Consider the following 25,491-nt stretch of genomic DNA (forward strand, 5'->3'; position numbering starts at 1 on the left):
CCCATATACAAGATTTGAGGTGTGTTTTTTTTAGTGTACAGTATTTGTTAAAATCATGCTTTTATGTGGACACAACACACCCACCAGTTCATTAAGTATGCCTGGTTTGCCTGGTGGGTGATGGGTGGTGATCCACCTGAACTGAAGCCGCACCCACAGCTGTAGTTGTATGATAAAGGGGGAGGGGTTAGGGGAGGGGCTGATAGTGTGATGTCACTATATTACTGTTTATTTCATTGGCCCGTTTGACTGTCAAGGGTTCAGCCTCCAGGAAGAAACCCTAAATACAAAGGTAATACACCATTGCACATAAAAACAACTCCAGGGTGTCTAATGAAGTGCTGTCACCTCATAGACACATGAAAAACTGGAAAAATACAAAAATGGTGGCACTCCATCTTTAAATAGCTGATGTTGTATGTAGGGCCATGCGGGGGGTCCCCGGACCTCACTTTGAGAACCCCTGCATTAGACCACGGACCACCATAACTCTGAGAGTGTACAAATGGAATCAAGGAAACGGACCCGCAAGGGTCCATTTGGTTCCATTCGTAAACTCTCAAGAGTTACAGCCACAGAAGTGTCCATTTGGTTCCTAACTAACGTCGGCTCACCAGGCTTTCCACCTTGGAGGAAAGCCTGGTCTCTGTTACAACATTGCCGTGTGAACCGGTCTGGAGCGGATGATATCGTTACGTCATGTTGTAGTATTGTTTTATAGTCATCAGGATGATATCGTTACGTCATGTTGTAGTATTGTTTTGTAGTCATCAGGATGATATCGTTACGTCATGTTGTAGTATTGTTTTGTAGTCATCAGGATGATATCGTTACGTCATGTTGTAGTATTGTTTTGTAGTCATCAGGATGATATCGTTACGTCATGTTGTAGTATTGTTTTGTAGTCATCAGGATGATATCGTTACGTCATGTTGTAGTATTGTTTTGTAGTCATCAGGATGATATCGTTACGTCATGTTGTAGTATTGTTTTGTAGTCATCAGGATGATATCGTTACGTCATGTTGTAGTATTGTTTTGTAGTCATCAGGATGATATCGTTACGTCATGTTGTAGTATTGTTTTGTAGTCATCAGGATGATATCGTTACGTCATGTTGTAGTATTGTTTTGTAGTCATCAGGATGATATCGTTACGTCATGTTGTAGTATTGTTTTGTAGTCATCAGGATGATATCGTTACGTCATGTTGTAGTATTGTTTTGTAGTCATCAGGATGATATCGTTACGTCATGTTGTAGTATTGTTTTGTAGTCATCAGGATGATATCGTTACGTCATGTTGTAGTATTGTTTTGTAGTCATCAGGATGATATCGTTACGTCATGTTGTAGTATTGTTTTGTAGTCATCAGGATGATATCGTTACGTCATGTTGTAGTATTGTTTTGTAGTCATCAGGATGATATCGTTACGTCATGTTGTAGTATTGTTTTGTAGTCATCAGGATGATATCGTTACGTCATGTTGTAGTATTGTTTTGTAGTCATCAGGATGATATCGTTACGTCATGTTGTAGTATTGTTTTGTAGTCATCAGGATGATATCGTTACGTCATGTTGTAGTATTGTTTTGTAGTCATCAGGATGATATCGTTACGTCATGTTGTAGTATTGTTTTGTAGTCATCAGGATGATATCGTTACGTCATGTTGTAGTATTGTTTTGTAGTCATCAGGATGATATCGTTACGTCATGTTGTAGTATTGTTTTGTAGTCATCAGGATGATATCGTTACGTCATGTTGTAGTATTGTTTTGTAGTCATCAGGATGATATCGTTACGTCATGTTGTAGTATTGTTTTGTAGTCATCAGGATGATATCGTTACGTCATGTTGTAGTATTGTTTTGTAGTCATCAGGATGATATCGTTACGTCATGTTGTAGTATTGTTTTGTAGTCATCAGGATGATATCGTTACGTCATGTTGTAGTATTGTTTTGTAGTCATCAGGATGATATCGTTACGTCATGTTGTAGTATTGTTTTGTAGTCATCAGGATGATATCGCTACATCATGTTGTAGTATTGTTTTGTAGTCATCAGGATGATATCGTTACGTCATGTTGTAGTATTGTTTTGTAGTCAACAGGCAGGAACAATCAATCGGAACTTCCTTTTCCCTCAAACTGGAGGAATAACAATAAAAGCTCTCGTAGTCTGTAGCTTTTATTGAGAAAAATCGGTTTGAGGGAAAAGGAAGTTCCGGATGATTGTTGACTACAAAACAATACTACAACATGACGTAGCAATATCATCCGCTCCCGACCGGATCATAAACCCAAAATGGAATGCTGCCCAGGCTAGTTCAACTATCCATCATTGTCATCACCATGAAGGACCCCAGCTGGCACTTTGAGAAACCCACAGAACAATTAGGACCCCAGCTGGCACTTTGAGAAACCCCAATTAGGACCCCTGGCACTTTGAGAAACCCACAGAACAATTAGGACCCCAGCTGGCACTTTGAGAAACCCCAATTAGGACCCCTGGCACTTTGAGAAACCCACAGAACAATTAGGACCCCTGGCACTTTGAGAACCCACAGAACAATTAGGACCCCAGCTGGCACTTTGAGAAACCCACAGAACAATTAGGACCCCTGGCACTTTGAGAAACCCCAATTAGGACCCCTGGCACTTTGAGAAACCCATAGAACAATTAGGACCCCTGGCACTTTGAGAAACCCACAGAACAATTAGGACCCCTGGCACTTTGAGAAACCCACAGAAAAGTTAGGACACCTGGCACTTTGAGAAACCCACAGAAAAGTTAGGACCCCTGGCACTTTGAGAAACCCACAGAAAAGTTAGGACACCTGGCACTTTGAGAAACCCACAGAAAAGTTAGGACACCTGGCACTTTGAGAAACCCACAGAACCATTAGGACCCCAGCTGGCACTTTGAGAAACCCACAGAACAGTTAGGACCCCTGGCACTTTGAGAAACCCACAGAACAGTTAGGACCCCTGCTGGCACTTTGAGAAACCCACAGAAAAGTTAGGACCCCTGGCACTTTGAGAAACCCACAGAACCATTAGGACCCCAGCTGGCACTTTGAGAAACCCACAGAACAGTTAGGACCCCTGGCACTTTGAGAAACCCACAGAACAGTTAGGACCCCTGGCACTTTGAGAAACCCACAGAACAGTTAGGACCCCTGGCACTTTGAGAAACCCACAGAACAATTAGGACCCCTGGCACTTTGAGAAACCCACAGAACAATTAGGACCCCTGGCACTTTGAGAAACCCACAGAACAATTAGGACCCCTGGCACTTTGAGAAACCCACAGAAAAGTTAGGACACCTGGCACTTTGAGAAACCCACAGAAAAGTTAGGACACCTGGCACTTTGAGAAACCCACAGAACCATTAGGACCCCAGCTGGCACTTTGAGAAACCCACAGAACAGTTAGGACCCCTGGCACTTTGAGAAACCCACAGAACAGTTAGGACCCCTGCTGGCACTTTGAGAAACCCACAGAAAAGTTAGGACCCCTGGCACTTTGAGAAACCCACAGAACCATTAGGACCCCAGCTGGCACTTTGAGAAACCCACAGAACAGTTAGGACCCCTGGCACTTTGAGAAACCCACAGAACAGTTAGGACCCCTGGCACTTTGAGAAACCCACAGAACAGTTAGGACCCCTGGCACTTTGAGAAACCCACAGAACAATTAGGACCCCTGGCACTTTGAGAAACCCACAGAACAATTAGGACCCCTGGCACTTTGAGAAACCCACAGAACAATTAGGACCCCTGGCACTTTGAGAAACCCACAGAACAATTAGGACCCCAGCTGGCACTTTGAGAAACCCACAGAACAGTTAGGACCCCTGGCACTTTGAGAAACCCACAGAACAATTAGGACCCCAGCTGGCACTTTGAGAAACCCACAGAACAGTTAGGACCCCTGGCACTTTGAGAAACCCACAGAACAATTAGGACCCCTGGCACTTTGAGAAACCCACAGAACAAACGACTCCCGAAACCAAAGGCTCATCGGTGGTCCGTTTATATTTCTTGGAGCATAAGTTGCAATCTGTTCGAGGCAATAGAAAGATTCACATTTTTTTTGTTCTTTTTTCTTTTTAAAACACATTTTCTTTTGTCTAGCAACAAAAAGGTTACCGACGTCAATATCTCCATACATACAGTACATACAGCTCTTTACAGCATGTCAAGGATTTCTCCCTCGCCTACGGTTTCACAAAGGGACGTCATAATTTAATAACGTTTTTCCAGACGCTTGATAATCATTTAAAACAAGTAGGATATGTTCTGCTTTTTCCGTCCAGTGTTTTCGGTGTGGGGGGGGGGGGTCGGGTAGAGAGAGAGAGAGAGACAGATGTTGCATCATCGTAAAGTTCATAGATCTTTCAAGCATTGGAAAGGTGACCTCTTCTTCTAGGACCTCTAAACATCTGTAAGGTCTTCTAGGACCTCTAAACATCTGTAAGATAGGTAGGGGAGGACCAGGGTCTGCTGCTGACAAAATGTTTTCATAACTCATTATTTTCTTTTCAACGTGCCGCTCAACTTCAGATTGATCGACGGCGGGGGACAACATACTACGACTCATGCATACACTGGTGCACTTTGATGCTGAATTTAATTAGAAAAAAAGACCAATTGATCAGAATACGAAACTCTATAGTATGCCTATCATGCATTGGGGCGGGGGCAGGGGGGGGGGACAACAATTTGTTATGGTGGACAACATCCCTGTGTGTGTGTGTGTGTGTGTGTGTGTGTGTGTGTGTGTGTGTGTGTGTGTGTGTGTGTGTGTGTGTGTGTGTGTGTGTGCGCGACGGGGCATCATTGTGTTAGGCTGGTCATCAATGGGGAAGGGAACATTCTGTAAACACTTTCAGATAGCCTACACGTATTACACAATGGTCTAATTATGGTCGTATTACATAATGGTCTAATCGCAATGATTTGAATTGCAATTGTTTTGTCATAATCGTCATAATTGTTCCAATGTTGAAAGATGTTCATTTAAAAAAAAAAGGAGAAATAGCTGATCTACAAGCCTACAACGCGTCACTTCATGACATGTCATAAGCTTCTACATCAGCTATTTCCGCTATTTTTACTAGTATAAAATTAATAAAAAATGTCAGTAATTTTTTGTAATTTTTCAGTTATGTCATATCTGCCCTGTGCACTTTTTTATTACGAAGTCTAATTGGCAAACAGAAATGCAATTTCTAATCTGTTCCAATTTCCAAACGTCAAAAAACACAATTAATCATCCACTTAAAATGTGTAATGGATTCGTGACGGCGCTATAGTTGTTAGCACCTGTTTGTTTTTGTTCTACACAGTATGTTTAGAGACGTCTTTGACCGCCGGGCCCTGGTCGACCCCGCGCTACGTCACTTCAGAGACGTCGTCTATAGGATGGATGACCGCTGGGCCCTGGTCGACCCCGCGCTACTGTCGGCAACGACATTATCAACTACACACAGTCAACAGTTTCAGTGTGAAGACCAGAAAATAAACTGTGAACAAAAACTCCTAACATGTTCGTTGTCTCGTCTTTTTTTTTTTAGGTTTTCTTTTTTAAACAATTCCATAATGTTGCCGCTATAGGTGACATCCACATCTGCACATAAAAAGTATATATATTTATATTTATATAATATATATCCATACTCTATTAACAGCTTTGTCTACCATGAACATAGAATTGCCACCCATCTCCGAAAAAAAAAAAGTTTTTAGTTTTTTTTCATTTTTTCGTTTTCTTTTTTTTAACTTTGAACATTGATTATTTTACAACACAGAAATCATCTAATTTTATACAGCTTTGGAGGAAGTGAGGCTCCGCCCGTTCACAGTCAACTCCTCCGTCCATGTTTGTTTCAAGTCCTTAGTGGTGCAGTTAGAGACGGTTAAAGAGGTTTTATCCCAGTAAAACACAGATTGTTTTTTAAAAAAGAAACAGAAAAATTATAAAACAACAACAACGGCAACAACAAAAACAACGCATTTATACAAACTGGCATCATGATGTATACAGAACACGTGACGTTCTGTCGAAATTAAGTCTCGTCTGAACTCCCCGCACACATTTTTTACTTTCACCCAATCCTCGGCTCTTGGGCGGAAGCCGGGGGGTGTGGGGGGTGTGGGGGAGGTGAAGTTCACCATCCACGTTTGGCACGTTTAAAAAAGAACAAAAAAACAGACATAATGAACACAGTTTTATACTCGTAGAGAGAGATGGGCTCGTCGGTCGAACACAATGGGCCTTTTGCTGTGTAAATGTTTGCCACCGACAAACTAAAGCTAGTGTGAAGAAGATGATGGTGGTGGTGGTGAGGGAAATGGGCTCGTGAGGTGTAGAAGATGATGGTGGTGGTGGTGGTGAGGGAAATGGGCTCGTGGGGTGTAGAAAAAGGCGGTATTGGGGAAACTCGTAAAAGGGGCGCAGTTCCACCCTCAAAACCGTATGAACCTCTAATAAGGGGCCATTTTGGCAGGTATGTCATATTCTGCTGTCCGTGATGTGCTACACAGTAAGGAGTAATAATACATCTATCTGCAGGGCAGTGGAAGAAGCACCGTCACATACATACATATCCACATGTCAAATCCTTTTAGCGACCCACTGAAACCATTCGGTGTCAAAAAAAAGCTTATGACTATGAGATTTTGCATGGTGGTGGTGGTGGATTGTGTGCGGATATCATACGTGTGCGTGCGTGCGTGCTTGCGCGCGCTTGTGTGTGCGTGTGGGGTTGGAGGGGGTGGGACAGAGTAAAGTGAAACTGACCCCCCCCCCCCCCGCCTCACACAGAAAAGTAGTGCAATGTATAAGTATACACAACACCTCTCCGTAATGTACATCAAATACTATACAACCAGAGAATTGAGAATTAAAAAAGTCGAAATAAATCCAAATAAAAAAATCTTACAAATGGCCCCAAAAATAAGTCTGAAAGTCTGTGTCTTTTTTTTTTTTTTTTGCCCCTTCGAGGAGATCGAGGGGACCATGTGACACAGAAGAGGAGATCGAGGGGACCATGTGACACAGATCGAGGGGACCATGTGACACAGATCGAGGGGACCATGTGACACAGATCGAGGGGACCATGTGACACAGATCGAGGGGACCATGTGACACAGAAGCCTGCAGGAAAGAAAATCAAAAACAAAATGTTCTTTTTTTGTGTGTGTGTGACAGACAACTATTATCCTATATCTGTATGTTGTGCTTCACATTACTAAAAAAGCCTCCATGGTTAGTTGGTTACTGTACTACTGTATAATGTCACAGACTTTACAGTTTCGTTTAGCTTGACGTCATTTTTTCGCAGCCCCCTCCCCTCCCGACCAATAAGTCAGTGGCCGATGCGCTCCGCTCGCACTCCGATACCGCTCCTCTTCACCGCGACCTTGCATAATTAGCCTGCCTTCAATCCATCCCTCATCCCTCATTCCTTGTCCATTCATCCATCTCCCTCTCTCACTCACTCTTTCTATCTCTCCCTCTCTCACTCTCTGTCTCTCTCTCACTCTTTCTTTCTATCTCCCTCTCTCTCTCTTTCTCTCTCCAGTGTTGATTTTGTCTTGAGGTGTTTTTTCCGATCAGGTTTTTGGGGGCCGATCCTGATCACCGATTGTTATTCTCACGATCGGCCGATATACCGATCTTGTCCGTATAAGGGGAACATTTGAATTATGTCAAAACTGTTCCTGTGTGTGTGTAGGGAGGAAGGGGAGAATGTTTAGGCCTGTCATCAATATGAAAAAACTATATTATACTATATATCTGATTGACTTTTATACCACTTAATCAATTTTGGGTGGGAACCCCTTTTGGTGTTAGCATTATGTTATGCTTTAGCTATTGAAAAATAGCAGATCTACAAGCTCATAGCGCGCCACCGAGTGGCGCGCTACGAGCTTGTAGGTCTGCTATTTTTGAACGACTGACATAGAAACATAGCTTTTTCAGGAAACTGTCAGACATTTTTAGAATCTGATCTCAGGTCAAAATGGGTTAAATTGCAGATGACTTGTAGATCAGCTTTTTTCAGCATGAAACCAAGTGTAAAGTCAGGCATTACGACGCCATCGTGGTCCGCCACAATACATTTCAGTCGACAATATCAACTGTAGATTAGGCGACTAAAATCTTATATTTAGCCCTTCTCTCCGCTCTCCCTCCCTTCTCTCCGCTCTCTCTCTCTCTCTCTCTCTCGCTCTCTCTCTCTCTCTCTCTCTCTCTCTCTCTCTCTCTCCCCCCCCTCTCTCTCTCCCTCTCTCTTTCTCTCTCTTTCTCTCTCCCCTGTATAGTTCTACATCAATCTTCCTTCTTCCTCGCTAAGTCCTTCCACATTCCAACACATGTTCAACGCGTTCTTTCAAAATAAAAGTCCTCCCACCAGCACTCCCCCCCCCCCCCCCCACACACACACACACACACACACACACGCCCATTTCTCCGCTAACTAACGTAACATTTGAGCGCTCCGCCGAAGAAAAAATGTGTCCGTTTGGTTTTGATGGTGGTTTTGAACATGCACATGCATGGCCGGGCCGCTCCTCTCTGGTCCTACCCCCCCCACCCAACAAACACACACGCACACGCACAGCCCACCCCCCCATCCCCCAATCCTCTTCCCTCAGAGACGTGTCTCTGGAGGGCAGCATGACGTAGCATCTTTTTCCTCCTCTTGCCTTAAACTACGAGCAATCCTCGCGAGTCTCGGGACGGACGGACGAATGGACGGACGGACGGTTGGTTGGGGGGGAGGGGTTATGAGCGGTGGGGAGGGAACACACATATATTTGTTTCCCATCCACTCACCCCCTCCCCCCCCCCCCGCACTGACACACAGGGGTGTAGCAAGAGGGGGGGCAGAAAGTGGGACTGATTTACTACACAGGGCCCAAGGTGGGAAGCCTTGGGGCTCTCGAGCACAGAACATTGATAGGGGGCGCCCTGCCCCCCACAGTGAATGCTTGTCCCCCCCAACCAGGGCCCAGAATTTGGTGCTACACCCCTGCTGACACACACGCACACGCACACACACACGCTCCAGTTTCCCCTTCCTCCCTCTTCCTCCTCGCCAGATCCAGGAGTCCCGGCGGTGGTCGGGGGTAGCGGGCGGGTCTCGTCAGACCCAGGAGTCCCGGCGATGGGCCGGGGTAGCGGGCGGGTCTCGTCAGACCCAGGAGTCCGGCGAGGCCGGGTAGTGGCTGGTCTCGTAGTTGAGCTCGCTGTACGGCCGCGACGCCGAGTAGAAGTCCACGTAGTTGCCTGTGGACTTGAGGCCCTGGAGGTGCATGATGTCGCCGCCGGGCGGTGGGCGGCCGCCCACGCAGGGCACCTGGTCCTCGTAGAACACCTGCTGCTCGTCGCCGTAGTTACCCACGATGCTGACGCTGCCGGGCGGGGGCGGGTTCTGGAAGGGCGGGTAGGGCTCCGAGGGCATGCCCTGCGAGGACACCTGGTGGACACACGACAGCACAGCATGCGTGTGAGAAGGATGCGAGAGGACCAGAGAAAAAAAGGGGAATATCCGCACTCTCTTAAGTATAGTTTCTTATGAGTGTCTTTATTAAGAACCAGGTTTTATGACTTGACTTAAGACCTGGAGGTGTGGCCAATGCTGTTTGGCCACTCAAAATAGCTAAACAGCATTGGCCACGCCTCCAGGTCTTAAGTTAAGTAATAAGACCTATTACTTATGACACACAAAATACGGCCCATTGTGTCCGTGTATGGACATGTTATGTTGGTGACCCCTAGTCCTGTGAAACTTAAGTGAAACTTATTACATTGTATGAACTGTGAGTGAATTGATTTCACAAATGAGACCCAGCTGTGATCTGTCGCTTGGCTAGCCTATATATGTCTTCTTTGACATACTCTAGTTTGAAACGCTGAGGAAGGCCTGCGTGCCGAAACCCCAAACGTGTTTGTTTCTCTAGGTTAGCCTCGGAAACCCAGACGTTTTTATTTCCAGGGAGAAATAAAAAGTCTGGGGCCGAGTCCACTTCAATTCGCTGCTTACCATTGACTTAGCCGCTAACGCGGCGGAAAGAATGACTCGTCTCTCCTAATCCAGGGCGCTCTCCGTGGTGTTGAACGGATCGATATACTGGCGCTTCATTTCTGCTCCTCATCCGTCTCTCCAGCAAAATATGAACGCTTTTTGGATCATATATCGTATAAACTAAAACGATCGCAATGTAAGCTAGCTATGTAAAGTAAACTTTTTTTAGTGGATTGTTTCTGGGTCATGGGTTTCCGAGTAAAAGCGGCCATGTTGTTCCGGCACCCCAGAGCTCCTATTTTGAAGGACTTCCGGCACTGATTGTGTTAAGACACTCAAAATAGGGCCCAATGTGTCCGTGGCAAAGACTTGGTCGTGTCCGTTTGGTGTGTAGCTTTATTAATACCCATGGGGCCCTGCGAGGCGGTTTACTGCAGATTATAAGATGTTAGTGTGAGAAATAACACAGGAAACTCACACTACAGAGAGATTAAATATCTACAATAATTAGAATGTAATTCAATTCCATTCCTCCCTGAGAAATGGCAGCAGAAGTTGCACAAGCAAAAAGATAATAATCACCGAGAACTCTCTCTCTCTCTCTCTCTCTCTCTTAGGGTGACCAGATGTCCCTCTTTGCGTGGGACAGTCCCTCATTTCCAAGACTTTTCAGGCGTCCCACATATTGAGACCCTGTCTCACATTGTGACTGGCAGGCATCAGTGTTCACCTTTACCTGGTTATACTTGAGGTCGTCAGTAGGGGAAACCTTTACCTGGTTATACTTGAGGTCGTCAGTAGGGGAAACCTTTACCTGGTTATACTTGAGGTCGTCAGTAGGGGAAACATACGCTCCTCTGTGCAACGTTGAAGACCCTCCAGAGATTTGACCTGCGGGGGGGGGGGGGGGGGGGGGGGGGGGGGAGAGAGAGGGAGAGAGAGAGAGAGAGAGAGAGAGAGAGAGAGAGAGAGGAGAGAGAGTCAAGTCAAGTCAATTTTATTTATATAGCACATTTAAAAACAACAGCAGTTGACCCAAATTGCTTTCCAAAGTAGGTAGACCGTAGTCTATCACAGTGCAATAATAAAACATGTACAGTAATACAATCGAAAGAAAACAGGCCAAAACCAACAAAATAACAACAAAAACAAAACAATGAACAACAATAAACACTAAAAACTTCACACTAAATTAAAAGCCAGACTAAAGGTGTGTTTTCAGGTTAGATTTAAAAATCTCCAGGGTAACCTTGATGTGGGTTGGAAGATTATTCCAAAGTATGGGACCAGAGAGAGAGAGAGAGAATTCAAAATGTGGCACCTGGAACCAACTACTGTGGCTTCATTACACAGAAAACATCGAAGTGCTTGACATAAACCTCTCTTAAAGTCTCCTCTCTCTTGTAGCAAAAATACAATAGCAACTAAAACTAATTGGACAGCCAACTATTGCTGCTCAATTCTTGCTCAAATTATAGAAACTAGAGCGGTGCCAATTGGGCACTGGTCTACTTGGAACGATGCAAGTTGCCCATGCCCCACCCAGATATTATGTCTGTGTCCCTGTTATGCCCATATATGAAGTTCTTTGTCAGGCATGCCCAAATATGGAGTCTATGCAGACGTCAGAATGATGTCAGAACAGGCCAGCTCCATATATGGACACTGGGCAGGGGCCCTGTCCAGAACCGTTGTGATGTTAGAACAGGCCAGCTTATGGAGTTCTGTGTCAGGCATGTCCAAATATGGAGTGGTGACCGACTCGACACCGGCCACTGCACCCCCTGTGGTGGTGTGGAACGCGTGTGTCGAATTTGAAGTCGGTGGGGCAAACGGTTCTCGCAGTGGCGTGCACAGACATTTAGAGGGGCAGGTGCTCAAGTTAAAAAAGGGCACCTTGTGCAGCGCGTGGAACCGGCCGGTTGCCTTAATCCATTTTGGGCGGGAACCCCTTTTGGTGTTAGCATTATGTTATGCTTTAGCTATTGAAAAATAGCAGATCTACAAGCTCATAGCGCGCCACCGAGTGGCGCGCTATGAACTTGTAGGTCTGCTATTTTTGAAAAATAAAAAAAAAATAAGAAAAAAGGGCACATTGCCAAAAGGGCAGGGGGTGCTCTAGCACCCCCTAGTGTCTATCTGTGCACGCCACTGGGTTCTCGAGTTACGTGTATTACAGACGTACACAGACAGCCGTCCAGACATCGCCTGGCTAATAAACCAGACCGAATCAGCCGTTGGCAAAAAAAAAATTGCCTGCCGGTGGATTACGGTCTGGAGAGGCTCAATTGTACGCCCATTTCCTACACCAGAGAACTGGTGTGGCCAATCGGGACACGGTATGCAATATGGGCGGGCTTTGGTACAGTGACGTTCAATGCTTGAGACCTTTGACTGACAGTAGCTCTGACCAATTGCGTCAAAGAGAAAATGTTTGAACCCGCCCCCCCGGGAAACAAGATCCATACACAGCATCTCCAGACTCAAATACCACACGACAGTGTGATTTGAGTCTGGCTTATTAGCCAGGCTAGTACAGATAGAGACTAGGTGTCTGAATCTAGATCGCAAACTCTTTTTGATAAATTGTGCAGCACTGGGCGGGAGGATTGAAAGCAGTGAATTAGGCCACCTGGCCTTTGACACAGCTGGGAGGCTGAGCTGCAGGGAGGTCAAGCATCTCTGAATCAAGCCCTCAACAACACCTCCCTGTGGCGTCGGCGTCGGCGCCGCAATGTTCACACCTAAACTAGAGAGACACGCTAGAGAGTACGCTAGAGAGTACGCTGAGAGTACGCTGAGAGTACGCTGAGAGTACGCTGAGAGTACGCTGAGAGTACGCTGAGAGTATGCTGAGAGTACGCTGAGAGTACGCTGAGAGTACGCTGAGAGTATGCTGAGAGTACGCTGAGAGTACGCTGAGAGTATGCTGAGAGTACGCTGAGAGTACGCTGAGAGTACGCTGAGAGTATGCTGAGAGTACGCTGAGAGTACGCTGAGAGTATGCTGAGAGTACGCTGAGAGTACGCTGAGAGTATGCTGAGAGTATGCTGAGAGTACGCTGAGAGTATGCTGAGAGTACGCTGAGAGTATGCTGAGAGTACGCTGAGAGTACGCTGAGAGTACGCTGAGAGTATGCTGAGAGTACGCTGAGAGTATGCTGAGAGTATGCTGAGAGTACGCTGAGAGTATGCTGAGAGTACGCTGAGAGTACGCTGAGAGTACGCTGAGAGTATGCTGAGAGTACGCTGAGAGTATGCTGAGAGTACGCTATAGCCATAGCGAACACCAGCCCGGGACTCCTGAATCGCTACAGTTGGGTGCCACCGATATTGTCCCTTATCATTTGACCCATTTAGGCCTGACCTCAAAATTTTAAAAAATCCTTCTAAATCCCCCAGTTTTCTGAAATAAATATTTTCACGATTTTTCAAAAATAGCAGACCTACAAGCCTACATAGCGCGCCACCGAGTGGCGCGCTATGAGCTTGTAGATCTGCTATTTTTCAATAGCTAAATTATAACATAATGTTTAAAACACCAAAAGGGGTTCCCGCCCGAAATGGGTTAACTGTCCTTTTGCGCAGATCACGCAAACCTCAGCAAAAAGAAAAGGACAATATCGATGGCCTCCAACTGTATATTCCAAAAGTAACTAGTTACTACAACCTCCTCCCACTGGGAAACCCGTTCCGGGTCACGGCATCAATGTAACGCCCGGGATTCTAACTCGGGTCTCCCGCGTGGAAGTCCAACATCTTAACCACTAGACAGACCATCAGGCTGAGGCTCTGAGCCGCTCTGCTACCCAGACTGTATGGCAGAAGCGTCTGAACGTGGTGTGAGTCAACCGTCTGACTCCAGAGACCAACATATTTAGACCAGATTTGGGTTGGCGTCCAGCACTGCACACTGACTGTACACAACATTAGAACAGATTTGGGTTGGCGTCCAGCACAGCACACTGACTGTACACAACATTGGGTTGGCGTCCAGCACAGCACACTGACTGTACACAACATTGGGTTGGTGTCCAGCACAGCACACTGACTGTACACAACATTGGGTTGGTGTCCAGCACAGCACACTGACTGTACACAACATTGGGTTGGTGTCCAGCACAGCACACTGACTGTACACAACATTGGGTTGGTGTCCAGCACAGCACACTGACTGTACACAACATTGGGTTGGTGTCCAGCACAGCACACTGACTGTACACAACATTGGGTTGGTGTCCAGCACAGCACACTGACTGTACACAACATTGGGTTGGTGTCCAGCACAGCACACTGACTGTACACAACATTAGAACAGATTTGGGTTGGCGTCCAGCACAGCACACTGACTGTACACAACATTGGGTTGGCGTCCAGCACAGCACACTGACTGTACACAACATTGGGTTGGCGTCCAGCACAGCACACTGACTGTACACAACATTAGGTTGGCGTCCAGCACAGCACACTGACTGTACACAACATTGGGTTGGCGTCCAGCACAGCACACTGACTGTACACAACATTAGGTTGGCGTCCAGCACAGCACACTGACTGTACACAACATTGGGTTGGTGTCCAGCACAGCACACTGACTGTACACAACATTGGGTTGGTGTCCAGCACAGCACACTGACTGTACACAACATTAGGTTGGCGTCCAGCACAGCACACTGACTGTACACAACATTGGGTTGGTGTCCAGCACAGCACACTGACTGTACACAACATTGGGTTGGCGTCCAGCACAGCACACTGACTGTACACAACATTGGGTTGGCGTCCAGCACAGCACACTGACTGTACACAACATTCATCCTCACACTGACTACTGCTGCTGCTGCTGCTGCTTAACTTACGCTTCGTCACACGACAAAAAAAAAAGTACTTTAAGCTCACATCTCACAATGTGTCACATCCGCGGGAAACTGACAATCTGTGTGTGCGTGTGCGCATGTGTGTGTGCGCGTGTGTGTGCGCGTGCGTGTGCAGCAGTAAAAGGGAGAAAAGTGGTGCGACGTCTACAAAGGCCCCCTGAGCTGAGTGGCAGTGTTTTATCAAAGTGTTTGTGTAATGACTACTGTGTGTGTGTGCGTGTGTGTGTGCGTGCGTTTGTGTGTGGATAGCAGTGTGTGTCACTGTGTACGTGTGTTTATAGCAGTGTGTGTCAGTGTGTGTGTTTATGTGTGGATAGCAGTGTGTGTGTGTTTATGTGTGGATAGCAGTGTGTGTGTGTTTATGTGTGGATAGCAGTGTGTGTGTGTTTATGTGTGGATAGCAGTGTGTGTGTGTTTATGTGTGGATAGCAGTGTGTGTGTGTTTATGTGTGGATAGCAGTGTGTGTGTGTTTATGTGTGGATAGCAGTGTGTGTGTGTTTATGTGTGGATAGCAGTGTGTGTCACTGTGTGTGTGTGTTTGTGTGTGGATAGCAGTGTGTGTCAGTGTGTGTGTGTGTGTGTTTGTGTGTGGATAGCAGTGTGTGTCAGTGTGTGTGTGTTTATGTGTGGATAGCAGTGTGTGTCACTGTGTGTGTGTTTATGTGTGGATAGCAGTGTGTGTGTGTTTATGTGTGGATAGCAGTGTGTGTCAGTGTGTGTGTGTGTGTTTATGTGTGGATAGCAGTGTGTGTCAGTGTGTGTGTGTGTGTTTATGTGTGGATAGCAGTGTGTGTCAGTGTGTGTGTGTGTGTGTTTATGTGTGGATAGCAGTGTGTGTCACTGTGTGTGTGTTTATGTGTGGATAGCAGTGTGTGTCAGTGTGTGTGTGTGTGTTTATGTGTGGATAGCAGTGTGTGTCAGTGTGTGTGTGTGTGTGTGTGTTTATGTGTGGATAGCAGTGTGTGTCACTGTGTGTGTGTTTATGTGTGGATAGCAGTGTGTGTCACTGTGTGTGTGTGTTTATGTGTGGATAGCAGTGTGTGTCAGTGTGTGTGTGTTTATGTGTGGATAGCAGTGTGTGTCCGTGTGTGTGTGTTTATGTGTGGATAGCAGTGTGTGTCACTGTGTGTGTGTTTATGTGTGGATAGCAGTGTGTGTCCGTGTGTGTGTGTTTGTGTGTGGATAGCAGTGTGTGTCACTGTGTGTGTGTTTATGTGTGGATAGCAGTGTGTGTCAGTGTGTGTGTGTTTATGTGTGGATAGCAGTGTGTGTCACTGTGTGTGTGTTTATGTGTGGATAGCAGTGTGTGTCAGTGTGTGTGTGTTTATGTGTGGATAGCAGTGTGTGTCCGTGTGTGTGTGTTTGTGTGTGGATAGCAGTGTGTGTCCGTGTGTGTGTGTTTATGTGTGGATAGCAGTGTGTGTCAGTGTGTGTGTGTTTATGTGTGGATAGCAGTGTGTGTCAGTGTGTGTGTGTGTTTATGTGTGGATAGCAGTGTGTGTCAGTGTGTGTGTGTTTATGTGTGGATAGCAGTGTGTGTCCGTGTGTGTGTGTTTATGTGTGGATAGCAGTGTGTGTCACTGTGTGTGTGTTTATGTGTGGATAGCAGTGTGTGTCAGTGTGTGTCACTGTGTGTGTGTTTATGTGTGGATAGCAGTGTGTGTCACTGTGTGTGTGTTTGTGTGTGGATAGCAGTGTGTGTCACTGTGTGTGTGTTTGTGTGTGGATAGCAGTGTGTGTCAGTGTGTGTGTGTGTTTATGTGTGGATAGCAGTGTGTGTCAGTGTGTGTGTGTTTATGTGTGGATAGCAGTGTGTGTCAGTGTGTGTGTGTTTATGTGTGGATAGCAGTGTGTGTCAGTGTGTGTGTGTTTATGTGTGGATAGCAGTGTGTGTCAGTGTGTGTGTGTTTATGTGTGGATAGCAGTGTGTGTCACTGTGTGTGTGTTTGTGTGTGGATAGCAGTGTGTGTCAGTGTGTGTGTGTTTATGTGTGGATAGCAGTGTGTGTCAGTGTGTGTGTGTTTATGTGTGGATAGCAGTGTGTGTCACTGTGTGTGTGTTTGTGTGTGGATAGCAGTGTGTGTGTGTTTATGTGTGGATAGCAGTGTGTGTGTGTTTATGTGTGGATAGCAGTGTGTGTCAGTGTGTGTGTGTTTATGTGTGGATAGCAGTGTGTGTCAGTGTGTGTGTGTGTTTATGTGTGGATAGCAGTGTGTGTCACTGTGTGTGTGTTTGTGTGTGGATAGCAGTGTGTGTCAGTGTGTGTGTGTGTTTATGTGTGGATAGCAGTGTGTGTCAGTGTGTGTGTGTTTATGTGTGGATAGCAGTGTGTGTCAGTGTGTGTGTGTTTATGTGTGGATAGCAGTGTGTGTCAGTGTGTGTGTGTGTGTTGATGTGTGGATAGCAGTGTGTGTCACTGTGTGTGTGTGTTTATGTGTGGATAGCAGTGTGTGTCACTGTGTGTGTGTTTATGTGTGGATAGCAGTGTGTGTCACTGTGTGTGTTTATGTGTGGATAGCAGTGTGTGTCAGTGTGTGTGTGTTTATGTGTGGATAGCAGTGTGTGTCAGTGTGTGTGTGTTTATGTGTGTATAGCAGTGTGTCAGTGTGTGTGTGTTTATGTGTGGATAGCAGTGTGTGTCACTGTGTGTGTGTGTGTGTTTATGTGTGGATAGCAGTGTGTGTCAGTGTGTGTGTGTTTATGTGTGGATAGCAGTGTGTGTCACTGTGTGTGTGTTTATGTGTGGATAGCAGTGTGTGTCAGTGTGTGTGTGTTTATGTGTGGATAGCAGTGTGTGTCAGTGTGTGTGTGTTTATGTGTGTATAGCAGTGTGTGTCAGTGTGTGTGTGTTTATGTGTGGATAGCAGTGTGTGTCACTGTGTGTGTGTGTTTGTGTGTGGATAGCAGTGTGTGTCAGTGTGTGTGTGTGTTTGTGTGTGGATAGCAGTGTGTGTCAGTGTGTGTGTGTTTATGTGTGGATAGCAGTGTGTGTCAGTGTGTGTGTGTGTTTGTGTGTGGATAGCAGTGTGTGTCACTGTGTGTGTGTTTATGTGTGGATAGCAGTGTGTGTCAGTGTGTGTGTGTTTATGTGTGGATAGCAGTGTGTGTCAGTGTGTGTGTGTTTATGTGTGGATAGCAGTGTGTGTCAGTGTGTGTGTGTTTATGTGTGGATAGCAGTGTGTGTCACTGTGTGTGTGTGTGTTTATGTGTGGATAGCAGTGTGTGTCAGTGTGTGTGTGTTTATGTGTGGATAGCAGTGTGTGTCAGTGTGTGTGTTTATGTGTGGATAGCAGTGTGTGTCAGTGTGTGTGTGTTTATGTGTGGATAGCAGTGTGTGTCAGTGTGTGTGTGTTTATGTGTGGATAGCAGTGTGTGTCAGTGTGTGTGTTTATGTGTGGATAGCAGTGTGTGTCACTGTGTGTGTGTTTATGTGTGGATAGCAGTGTGTGTCACTGTGTGTGTGTTTATGTGTGGATAGCAGTGTGTGTCACTGTGTGTGTGTTTATGTGTGGATAGCAGTGTGTGTCAGTGTGTGTGTGGATAGCAGTGTGTGTCACTGTGTGTGTGTTTATGTGTGGATAGCAGTGTGTGTCACTGTGTGTGTGTTTATGTGTGGATAGCAGTGTGTGTCACTGTGTGTGTGTTTATGTGTGGATAGCAGTGTGTGTCACTGTGTGTGTGTTTATGTGTGGATAGCAGTGTGTGTCAGTGTGTGTGTGTTTATGTGTGGATAGCAGTGTGTGTCACTGTGTGTGTGTTTATGTGTGGATAGCAGTGTGTGTCAGTGTGTGTGTGGATAGCAGTGTGTGTCAGTGTGTGTGTGTTTATGTGTGGATAGCAGTGTGTGTCACTGTGTGTGTGTTTATGTGTGGATAGCAGTGTGTGTCAGTGTGTGTGTGTTTATGTGTGGATAGCAGTGTGTGTCACTGTGTGTGTGTTTATGTGTGGATAGCAGTGTGTGTCAGTGTGTGTGTGTTTATGTGTGGATAGCAGTGTGTGTCACTGTGTGTGTGTTTATGTGTGGATAGCAGTGTGTGTCAGTGTGTGTGTGGATAGCAGTGTGTGTCAGTGTGTGTGTGTTTATGTGTGGATAGCAGTGTGTGTCACTGTGTGTGTGTTTATGTGTGGATAGCAGTGTGTGTCAGTGTGTGTGTGTTTATGTGTGGATAGCAGTGTGTGTCACTGTGTGTGTGTTTATGTGTGGATAGCAGTGTGTGTCAGTGTGTGTGTGTGTTTATGTGTGGATAGCAGTGTGTGTCAGTGTGTGTGTGTTTATGTGTGGATAGCAGTGTGTGTCAGTGTGTGTGTGTGTTTATGTGTGGATAGCAGTGTGTGTCAGTGTGTGTGTGTGTTTATGTGTGGATAGCAGTGTGTGTCACTGTGTGTGTGTTTATGTGTGGATAGCAGTGTGTGTCACTGTGTGTGTGTTTATGTGTGGATAGCAGTGTGTGTGTGTGTTTATGTGTGGATAGCAGTGTGTGTCAGTGTGTGTGTGTGTTTATGTGTGGATAGCAGTGTGTGTCAGTGTGTGTGTGTGTTTATGTGTGGATAGCAGTGTGTGTCAGTGTGTGTCACTGTGTGTGTGTGTTTATGTGTGGATAGCAGTGTGTGTCAGTGTGTGTGTGTGTGTTTATGTGTGGATAGCAGTGTGTGTCACTGTGTGTGTGTGTGTTTATGTGTGGATAGCAGTGTGTGTCAGTGTGTGTCACTGTGTGTGTGTGTTTATGTGTGGATAGCAGTGTGTGTCAGTGTGTGTGTGTGTGTTTATGTGTGGATAGCAGTGTGTGTCAGTGTGTGTGTGTGTTTATGTGTGGATAGCAGTGTGTGTCACTGTGTGTGTGTGTGTTTATGTGTGGATAGCAGTGTGTGTCAGTGTGTGTCACTGTGTGTGTGTGTTTATGTGTGGATAGCAGTGTGTGTCAGTGTGTGTGTGTGTTTATGTGTGGATAGCAGTGTGTGTCCCTGTGTGTGTGTTTGTGTGTGGATAGCAGTGTGTGTCACTGTGTGTGTGTGTTTATGTGTGGATAGCAGTGTGTGTCACTGTGTGTGTGTGTTTATGTGTGGATAGCAGTGTGTGTCCCTGTGTGTGTGTTTGTGTGTGGATAGCAGTGTGTGTCACTGTGTGTGTGTGTTTATGTGTGGATAGCAGTGTGTGTCACTGTGTGTGTGTGTTTATGTGTGGATAGCAGTGTGTGTCACTGTGTGTGTGTTTATGTGTGGATAGCAGTGTGTGTCAGTGTGTGTGTTTATGTGTGGATAGCAGTGTGTGTCAGTGTGTGTGTGTTTATGTGTGGATAGCAGTGTGTGTCAGTGTGTGTGTGTTTATGTGTGGATAGCAGTGTGTGTGTGTGTTTATGTGTGGATAGCAGTGTGTGTCAGTGTGTGTGTGTTTATGTGTGGATAGCAGTGTGTGTCAGTGTGTGTGTGTTTATGTGTGGATAGCAGTGTGTGTGTGTGTTTATGTGTGGATAGCAGTGTGTGTCAGTGTGTGTGTTTATGTGTGGATAGCAGTGTGTGTCAGTGTGTGTGTGTTTATGTGTGGATAGCAGTGTGTGTCAGTGTGTGTGTGTTTATGTGTGGATAGCAGTGTGTGTGTGTGTTTATGTGTGGATAGCAGTGTGTGTCAGTGTGTGTGTGTTTATGTGTGGATAGCAGTGTGTGTCACTGTGTGTGTGTCCTACCAGCCATGGCATCCTTCCTGGAAGTGTGCTCGCCCTTGTTGCCATGGTAACTGGCATTGCCCGTCGACTCGTAGTCCGCTTTCCTCTCCTTCAGCGCCATCATCTCCCTGGGGGAGGCGGGAGCACTCACTGCACACACACACACACACACACACACACACACACACACACACACACACACACACACACACACACACACACACACACACACACACACACACACACACACACACACACACACACACACACACACACACACACACACACACACACACACACACACACACACACACACACACAACCCGTCATTAACCCATTTTGGACTGAGGTCGATTTAAAAAAAGGGGCGGCTTCTAAATCCTAATATGTTTCTATGTCAGTGTTACTCAACCTTTTTCATGTCAAGGACCCCCAGAATTATCTCTATTGGGCCACGGACCCCCATCTCAAAATATGTAGTTCCAGGGACCACCCCCCCCCCCCCCCCCCAGAAGCCAATATTTTAGTTAAAAATGTTCGCTCTGAAATATATATTCAAAGATTTGTGCCACATTTTCACGACTTTTCAAAAATAGCAGACCTACAAGCTCATAGCGCGCCACTCGGTGGCGCGCTATGAGCTTGTAGATCTGCTATTTTTCAATAGCTAACGTATAACATAATAATTAGTTAAAACACCAAAAGGGGTTCCCGCCCAGAATGGGTTAAGTTAATCATCAATGTAAAATTAATTGTGAGATTCAACTGGAGGAGTCGTCTGTATAATTAAATGACTAGTCACATTACTTTATCTCTTTACCACACACACACACACACACACACGCACACGCACACGCACACGCACACACACACACACACACACACACACACACACACACACACACACACACACACACACACACACACACACGCACACACGCACACACACAGCAGACTCTCTCTCACCCTCGGTTGACCAGCATCCATCTGAGACAGAGTAAATATTGTATTAGCGCTGCATCTGTGCTGTCATTGGCTTACAGTACAGCGTTGCCATGTCCGCTTATTATTGTAAGCGACGCTGGGCTTGTTTTTCTGTGAAGTCACTAGTTGCTGTCTTTTTGCTTGAGCGTATTATATGTTCATGTCAAGGACCCCCACATTAATATGTAATTGTCAGCCTTTATATCCCCATGGATTTCCTTTATTGCCAGATCTGTGTTAAAATGTTTCACTTTTTTTTCTTCACTAGCCCCCCCCCCCCCCCCCCCCCCCCCTGGCTTCTCTCTCTCTCTCTCTCTCTCTCTCTCTCTCTCTCTCTCTCTCTCTCTCTCTCTCTCTCTCTCTCTCTCTCTCTCTCTCTCCCTCCCCACCCCCCCCTCTCTCTCTCTCTCTCCCCCCCCCTCTCTCTCTCTCCCCCCCCCTCTCTCTCTCTCCCCCCCCCTCTCTCTCTCTCTCTGTATCATTATCCAACTTGCACCGGTTCATTTGGTCATTAATGCAGTGCTGCGAGGGGCCAGCTTCCTATAAAATCCTCCAGTTCAATAAACCCCTTTCCACCGCCCGCCGCACGCACGCACGCCCGCACGCACGCACGCACGCCCGCCCGCCCGCCCGCACGCACGCACGCACGCACGCACGCACGCACGCACGCACGCACGCACCAAGCCGAGGCTCATCGGCCTACGGCGCTTCTCTATTGTTTAACGATGGTTTAATTGAGCGCAGTGTGGATATTATGTCCTTAGAGACTTCAGTCCCCTCGGAGGAGCATGACAACTTAAACCATGTTTACTTAGTCATACGATAACTCGTTAAAACAGCTAATCTACAAGCTCACAATTTGTCGTGTGATCTGACGCGTGTGTTGTTTTTGGCAGCAAATTTTGATTTTTATAGTTTTAGTCATAGTCTTTTGAATAGTTTTCATTTAGTTTTTAGTCAAATTTGGTCACCTGGAATGTTTTAGTGTTTGTCTAGTTTTAGTCGACTAAACATGATAAGATTTTGGCCAGTGTTGGGCATTAATGAGTTACTAGTAATATATTACTGTAATATTATTACTTTTCCCAGTAACAAGTATAGTATAATGAAATGAAATAGTAATATTATATTTACTCTGCCAAAACACACTGCGTTACTCAATGACAAAAACAAATGAGCGTCATTTGTTTTTGTTCATTCGTTCAGTTATGCACTCATAGTAGCAAGTTGTTGCATGGCATGCAAAAATAGAATGGATCTACAAGCTATCAACGGGTAAAAACAGAGGTGCATTGTAGCTTGTAGATCTGTTCTTTATAGCCTGCACACAGTTATGACGTATAGCGTATGCGACCGCCACACTGGCTTCACTTCCAAACATAGACTGCTCCAAACCAGTGTTGATTTAGTAAACTAAGACTAAGGCGAAAAATGTTCGTCAACTACCTTTTTTCACTGACGAAAACTAAATGGAAAATAAATAAAAACTAAGCTATGATGACTAAAACTAAGACTAAAGATACTGACAATTTCTTCAACAAATAAAAACTAGACTAAAATGTTAGGAAGGGACTAGTGGACAAGATAAGTCATTTTACACTTGGTTGCATGCTGAAAATAGCCGATCTACAAGCTCACAACGCGTGTGAGCATTTTAGCATTTTAGTCGACTAAATTTTAGCATTTTAGTCGACTAAATCAACTGCAGATTTTGTCGACTAAAATCTTATGATATTTAGTCGACTAAAACTAGACTAACACTAAAACATTCCAGGTGACTAAAATGTGACTAAAACTAAATGAAAACTATTCAAGAGACTATGACTAAAACTAAAATCAAAATCTGTCGCCAAAAACAACACTGCTCCAAACATCAACTCAGTGGAGACAGAAAGATCAGAGAGTGGCGGAACATGACAGAGAAATGTTTCGCTATTATTTGACATTCTTGTCTGTCAAAGATGCCAAATATATTAATATACGTTTGCGTGGGCTAAAAAAAACACTTTCCACAGCGACAAATACAAACTTTAAAGATGCAAGAGAAACACGGAGCCCCCCCCCCCACCCCCCCCCCCCCCCCCCCCTCCCACACACACACACACACACACACAGGCAAACAACAGACTGGATTTCAGTAGAGAATAGAGATACCGCTGGGTCATTAAATGGAGACTATCTGAAGAATTGGCTTGTCGCTGCAGGGTGTATTGTTGTAGACGAGAGGTTAACCCTTACCCTCAATCTATGTAAAGTGCTTTGGATAAAAGCGCTATATAAATGCACCATTTATATAAATGCACCATTTATGCACAGTTGACTCTGCCTCATTTAGATCCATTCATCAAATACCTTTGAGGTCCAATGATCAGGCTGCCTCCAATCTGAGAACCCATCGGCAAATAATAAAGGAATAGCAGTGCCATCTTTTTCCTTGAAATTGAATGTGAGTCAACAGTCTGACTTGAGAGACTAGGCTCCCTCAAAAAGGTCAGAGACCTTTATTATTGCTTTATTTTATTGTTTGTAATTCATGTATGCTGCAGCCATGTGTGAGCAGTTCAGATTGTTGATGTTGAATGTTGGAATATGCAGCAGAAAAACACTGATGAGAGACTGTTGACTATTTTGTTTTATAATTATCCTGCAATTATTCAGTTTGGCTGATTGGAGACTTCTTATTCCAATGAATTGGATTCAGTTCTAAAAGGAGCTGGCTAAACAGATTGTGTTGTTTTGCGGGTGGAAGGGGCCCGGTTGAAAAGTAATATAAAGTAATTTGCGAACGAAGTGAGTCTGTGTGTCACGCTGTAACACCACCCGCCCGCCACCAGAGGTCAAAAGATTGGGAGCAAACCAATACGAACTAAAATTGGAACAGAGGTGTGTGTGTGTGTGTGTGTGTGTGTGTGTGTGTGTGTGTGTGTGTGTGTGTGTGTGTGTGTGTGTGTGTGTGTGTGTGTGTGTGTGTGTGTGGGGGTGTGTGTGTGTACATGTGTGTGTCAGACTGCCACAACACTTCGCGTGTACGCGTCTTACTTGTATATGTAGGCTAACTATATTACTCTTCTCTTGATTCCAAGTAATAGGTAATGTAATGACTTAAGTAATACGTAACATATTATTCTCCTATAATATATATAATATTGCCCAACACTGATTTTGGCGGGCCTTGATGCCGTCGTAATGGCCGATGCATGCAACCAAGTGTAAATTTAATATAAATTACTTTTACTTATACTGGATCTCTTGTCCACTAGTCCTTGTCTAACATTTTAGTCTAGTTTTTATTTGTTGATGGAATTGTCGATATATTTAGTCTTTATAGTTTTAGTCATCATAGGTTAGTTTTAATTTAGTTTCCATTCAGTTTTCGTCAGTGAAAAAAGGTATGGTCGACGGAAATCTTTCGTCGGCCCATTTTGGGCGGGAACCCCTTTTGGTGTTTTAAACATTATGTTATAATTTAGCTATTGAAAAATAGCAGATCTACAAGCTCATAGCGCGCCACTCGGTGGCGCGCTACAAGCTTGTAGGTCTGCTATTTTTGAAAAATCGTGAAAATATTTGTTTCAGAAAACTGGAGGATTTAGAAGATTAAAAAAAAAAAAAAAATGGGTTAGTCGACAAAATCTACACCGAAGCCACCCCAGTGCATAAATCATCAGCACCTTCCTCATGGATGGAGAGTGAGACATGGTGACTCAGCACCTTTACATGGATGGAGAGTGAGACATGGTGACTCAGCACCTTCCACATGGATGGAGAGTGAGACATGGTGACTCAGCACCTTCCACATGGATGGAGAGTGAGACATGGTGACTCAGCACCTTCCACATGGATGGAGAGTGAGACATGGTGACTCAGCACCTTCCACATGGATGGAGAGTGAGACAGGATGACTCAGCACCTTCCTCATGGATGGAGAGTGAGACA

General features: G+C 45.4%; 1 protein-coding gene across 2 annotated transcripts in view; it reads right to left on the reverse strand.

The window, feature by feature from the left end:
- Positions 1-8,559: 8,559 nt before the first annotated feature.
- Positions 8,560-25,491, reverse strand: part of ctnnd2b (catenin (cadherin-associated protein), delta 2b) — a 194,432-nt gene continuing 177,500 nt past the window's right edge. The window contains exons 22-24 of one of the 2 annotated variants that reach the window (XM_079512052.1): positions 20,593-20,721; positions 10,849-10,925; positions 8,560-9,485 (exon numbers count right to left, since the gene is read on the reverse strand). In XM_079512052.1, coding sequence (XP_079368178.1) covers positions 9,201-9,485; positions 10,849-10,925; positions 20,593-20,721 — 491 coding nt within the window. In that variant the 3' untranslated portion in view covers positions 8,560-9,200. The remainder of the gene's footprint in view (positions 9,486-10,848; positions 10,926-20,592; positions 20,722-25,491) is intronic. The other variant, XM_079512053.1, reaches the window with a different exon arrangement.

This window comes from Electrona antarctica (genome assembly GCF_951216825.1).
Source record: "Electrona antarctica genome assembly, chromosome: 1".
Taxonomy (NCBI): domain Eukaryota; kingdom Metazoa; phylum Chordata; class Actinopteri; order Myctophiformes; family Myctophidae; genus Electrona; species Electrona antarctica.